The sequence below is a fragment of the Mandrillus leucophaeus genome, unplaced genomic scaffold (genome assembly GCF_000951045.1).
Source record: "Mandrillus leucophaeus isolate KB7577 unplaced genomic scaffold, Mleu.le_1.0 Scaffold1, whole genome shotgun sequence".
Taxonomy (NCBI): domain Eukaryota; kingdom Metazoa; phylum Chordata; class Mammalia; order Primates; family Cercopithecidae; genus Mandrillus; species Mandrillus leucophaeus.
The window spans coordinates 528074-533046 of NW_012098097.1; the positions used below are offsets into that span (position 1 = coordinate 528074).

The following is a 4973-nucleotide window of genomic DNA, read 5'->3' on the forward strand; positions in this document are numbered from 1 at the left end:
TGTCATTGTGAGTCTGGCTTTTGATTAGTCATCTGATGTCTTCCCTAATGTGATGTGACTTTGAGGCCGTAAACTTCAGTGGCTAAGCTGTAGTTTCTCAGCCTACAGTTAAATTGCAGAATTGATAGGGCTTACATTAGTTTTGTTTTTATTTGATGTTGAAGATCTTTGAGTCACATTAGAAACGGTGAGTATTTTTCATGTGGCACTAATGAGTTAATTCATAATATTATTTTTTGAGTCTCTATTGCCCAGGCTGGAGTGCAGTGGCACAATCACGGCTCACTGCAGCCTCAACCTCCTGGGCTCAGATGATCCTCCCACCTTACCTCGCAAGTAGCTGGGACTACAAGTGCACACCACCACGCCCGGCTAGTTTTTTTGTAGATGTGGGGTTTTGCCATGATGTCCAGGCTGATTTCAGACTCCTAGGCTCAAGCAGTCCTTCTGCCTTGGCCTCTCAGAGTGCTGGGATTATAAGCGTGAGCCACCATGCCAGGCCAATATTATTATTCCCCAAAAGAAGGAAATAGGGTGTGAGGTCCTGCTCCTATGGTCACCATGAGGTTTTTTTGTTTGTTTGTTTTGGGCTCTTGCCCAGGCTGGAGTGCAGTGGCACAATCATGGCTCACTGCCACCTCAGCCTCCCTGGTAGTTAGGACCACAGGTGTGCACCACTATGCCCAGGGAATTTTTAAACTTTTTGTAGAGATAGGGTCTTACTATGTTACCCGAGCTGTTCTCAAACTCCTGGCCTCAAGCAATCCTCCTATCCCAAAGTGCTGAAGTTACAGGCATGAGCCACCACACCTGGCCACCACTAGTTTTTGTAATGGGAGCAGGTTCCTTATGAGATAGAGGAATGGATTTCATGATTGTCTTTTTAATTTCTTAGCTCCCCAAGAAATTGATTGGACATGAGGAAACCACTCTTAAATGTGACCACTCTAAAGCATTATCAGTCAGTCATTTCACTCTAGGGAGAAATCAGAGCTGTATATGGAGGATAGGTAAAGTCCCCAATATGGATATGCATTTTTATATTTGACTACTTGTGTTTTTTTGTTAGATGCAAATAATACGACACTCTGAACAGACCCTAAAAACAGCTCTCATCTCAAAGAACCCAGTGCTTGTGTCACAGTATGAGAAATTAGATGCTGGGGAACAGCGTTTAATGAATGAAGCCTTCCAGCCAGCCAGTGATCTCTTTGGACCCATTACCTTGCATTCTCCATCAGATTGGATCACCTCCCACCCTGAGGCCCCCCAAGACTTTGAACAGTTCTTCAGTGATCCTTACAGAAAGACACCCTCTCCAGACAAACGCAGCATTTATATACAGTCCATTGGTAAATACTGGTAATGTGCTGGTTTTGGTTCGGTTTTGCGATGGCGCTGTTGTCAGGAATAGTCCGGGCTATTGGTCTGATTCAGATGGGCCGTTTTAGGATCATTTTTGATATCATTGCAATGGTACAAGTTTTGTAGCCAAACTGACTTAAAAGATAACATTTTATTTGTTTTTAATTCATAGCAACACCAATGAATGATAAAGGTGTATTGAAAATTTAAAGTTGGTTTTGTTTCTAATTTGAATCCTCTTACTCATAGACTGGGTAAACACTGAATAATCATCTTAAAGTCTGTTTTTAAATGTTCTTCCATATTATAGGCTCTCTAGGAAACACCAGAATTATCAGTGAAGAATATATTAAATGGCTCACGGGCTACTGTAAAGCATATTTCTATGGCTTGAGAGTAAAACTCCTAGAACCAGTTCCTGTTTCTGCAACAAGGTGTTCCTTTAGAGTCAATGAGAACACACAAAACCTACAAATTCATGCAGGTGAATTGCACAACTTTGCAATTTAAACCGAGTAAAGGAAGCATATGTATATAATATACACTCATACATTTATGTATTTCTTTTTAAATAGGGGACATCCTGAAGTTCTTGAAAAAGAAGAAACCTGAAGATGCCTTCTGTATTGTGGGCATAACAATGATTGATCTTTACCCAAGAGACTCGTGGAATTTTGTCTTTGGACAGGCCTCTCTGACAGATGGTATTCCTTTTTTGGCGTTGTTGTTAGAAGCTTCTTCAACTTGAGAATATTTGAAGATGTTAAAAGAGGGAAAAAAATTCCAACCAAGAATTGTTTTGATATTTAAAACTGTATAGTATTTTCAGTTGAGACATTATGCCATAATGGGAAGCGTGCTGTTGGTAGATTCTGATAATCTGGGTTTCAGTTGGCCGTTCACTATGTACATGACCTTAAAGGTAACAATATCCACATCATGGAGTGATTTGGAGATAATTTACATAAAAGTGCCTATACATAAAAAGTGTGTATAAACCTGAACAACATAGACCACATGTCTACAAAAAAATAAAAATTAAAAAAACTAAATTAGCTGGGTTTGGTGCCATATACCTGTAGTCCTAGCTACTCAGGAGGCTGAGGTGAGAGGATTGCTTGAGTCCAGGAGGTTGAGGCTGCAGTGAGCCATGATCACACCAGTATACTCCAGCCTGGGCAATAAAGTGAGACCCTGTCTCAAAAAAAAAAAAAAAGTATATATAGGCCTGTCATATATATAGGCATTCAGCATAACAGCTAGTAAATGTCAGTAATTCAGTAGCAAGGTGAATTAAACCATTTACAGTTTGAGCTATTATTAATGGATGTGAAAGTCTTGCTAATTGTTTTTCAGTTCTTTTCATAATCATCTTGCACAGATAGAAGAGCTATAGAGTAAGTGTATACTTCTTTCTCATCCTACGATGTTTGTTTTTTAATTTAAAAAGTCAAAACTTCCATCTTTGATTTGAGATATGTAATAAACCTTGACTCATTAGGAACTCTGCATGGTAATATTGGGGATGGGAAAGGTTCTGGAAACCGGTTATATTTTTAACTTTTTTTTTTTTTGTCATCTTCCTACTTACCTTCTCCCCTCCCCTTCATTTTTGCTCTTACCTCTCTAACTTCACCCCCAAGAATCCAAGACAGACTTGAAAGGGAAAAGGCCCCCCAAGGGGAGTGGTTCATTAGTGTTCTGGGGATGGGGAGTATGTACAGGGAATATCCGTAGAGTTTATGGTCTGTCTGGATGTTACATTAGCCTTAGGATTTGTGGGGGGTGGTAAACTTTTTGGTACAAATGTTTCTACTAGAGTTGGGGGCTGTAGGGTTATGGAATCTCTTCCCACCTATTCCTTTATTCTTTATTCTCCATTTATGTGAGGTTTCTTGTAGCCCCCCATGGCCCTACCAACATGCACTCTTGGAGACATGGGTCACTACTCTGTTACTGACTTTGGTGGTGTGCGGTAGCTTTTTATCATATGTTTTCTCTTTTATTATTAACCTGATAGAGATGGAAACATTGAAAAATAATTTTATCTGCCTTTTATTTTTCTTTTGAGACAGGGGCTCCCTCTGTCACCCGGGCTGGAGTGCAGTGGTGTAATCATGGCTCACTGCAATCTCAACCTCCTAGGCTGAAGGGATCCTCCTGCCTCAGCCACCCGAGTAGCTGGTACCACAGGACCACCACACCCGGCTGTTTTTTTTTTTTTTTTTTTTTTTTTTTGTCGAGATGGGATCTCCCTGTGTTGCTAAGCTCATCTCGAACTCCTGGGCTGAAGCGATCCTCCTGCCTCAGCCTCCCAAAGTGGTTTGATTACAGGTGTGAGTCACCACACCCAGCTAAAAAAAAATTTTAAAACCACATGTTCGTTTATCTAGATATTGCTAGCTGATTTATCTTACATATTTGAGGAGGTCAGGAAGCATTTCCCCAAACGGTTTTTACTTTAATTCTTTTTTTTTTGTAAGTTTCTTAAATATTACATGACATGAAAGATTGACATAGGAAAGTAGCAGGATTAGACAGTGACAGTATCTTAACACAGTGGTCTTGTTTTCTCCAAGTTTACAAAGATTCATATTTTTAAATTGGGACGCATTGACTATAAAAGAAAATAATCTTCTGTTTGTAGGATTATTGGAAGAAAGAAGTGTCCTTGCTGAAAGTATTACTGTAGTGAGATATGCTCACACTTGATTGGCCAGAGGGGGTTACTTGTGATACATGAATAGATTTAGTGTTTTCTTAACTTCCAGAATGCTTTTTTCCCTAATTTTCTAATACCAGTCTACACTTTCTGGGTAAAGGGAGGCGAATAAGTTGTTTTTGAATCAAATTAGATTGGACAAATCTATGAGTTTATTTTCTTTAAAAATGTATTACTTGGCCAGACGTGGTGGCTCACGCCTGTAATCCCAGCACTTTGGGAGGCCGAGGCGGGCAGATCACAAGGTCGGGAGATTGAGACCACGGTGAAACCCCGTCTTTACTAAAAATACAAAAAAAAAATTAGCTGGGCGTGGTGGTGGATGCCTGTAGTCCCCCCTACTCAGGAGGCTGAGGCAGGAGAATGGTGTGAACCCTGGAGGTGGAGCTTGCAGTGAACTGAGATTGCGCCTCTGCACTCCAGCCTGGGCTACAGAGCAAGACTGTCTCAAAAAAAAAAAAAAAAAAAAGTAGTACTTTAAAATAAAAACTGAATGAGAGACATAAATAAAAGTGATCATGTAAACAAGTCGAATTATGAAGCAGTACCCTGTAGAGTGAGTTATGTAGCAAACCGTGTTCTCTGTGCTTGCAGAGATGGTTGATATAACTCTAAATGTAACACAGGAAATCAGTTACAAGGGTATTTATTCTGGTCACCAGACACTAGTGACATAATAGAGTTGGGCTGTTCTTTAAAAAGGGGGTGGGGGTGGGGCAGGGGAAGGGGTTATTCTGTCTAAAGCCGTGGTTTAAAGCATGGTCTTCAAGACATCAGGGCAGTTGTCTTCAGTCAGTGCTGCGTGAGGGAAGGCCAGCAACCCCTCCAGACACACGTGTAACAGATCTGTTTAGTGTGTCCTTAAAGAGTGAAATCATGACTGCCT

The 4973-nt window shown here is 40.5% G+C and overlaps 1 protein-coding gene across 2 annotated transcripts in view; it reads left to right on the forward strand.

The window, feature by feature from the left end:
• The window catches only part of LOC105545444 (archaemetzincin-2), a 12399-nt gene that overhangs the window by 3350 nt on the left and 4076 nt on the right, over nt 1-4973 (forward strand). The window contains exons 2-4 of one of the 2 annotated variants that reach the window (XM_011991821.1): nt 1070-1352; nt 1676-1849; nt 1941-2069. In XM_011991821.1, the coding sequence (XP_011847211.1) occupies nt 1070-1352; nt 1676-1849; nt 1941-2069 (586 nt within the window). Of the gene's footprint in view, nt 1-710; nt 1353-1675; nt 1850-1940; nt 2070-4973 lie in introns of those variants that run through there. The other variant, XM_011999037.1, reaches the window with a different exon arrangement.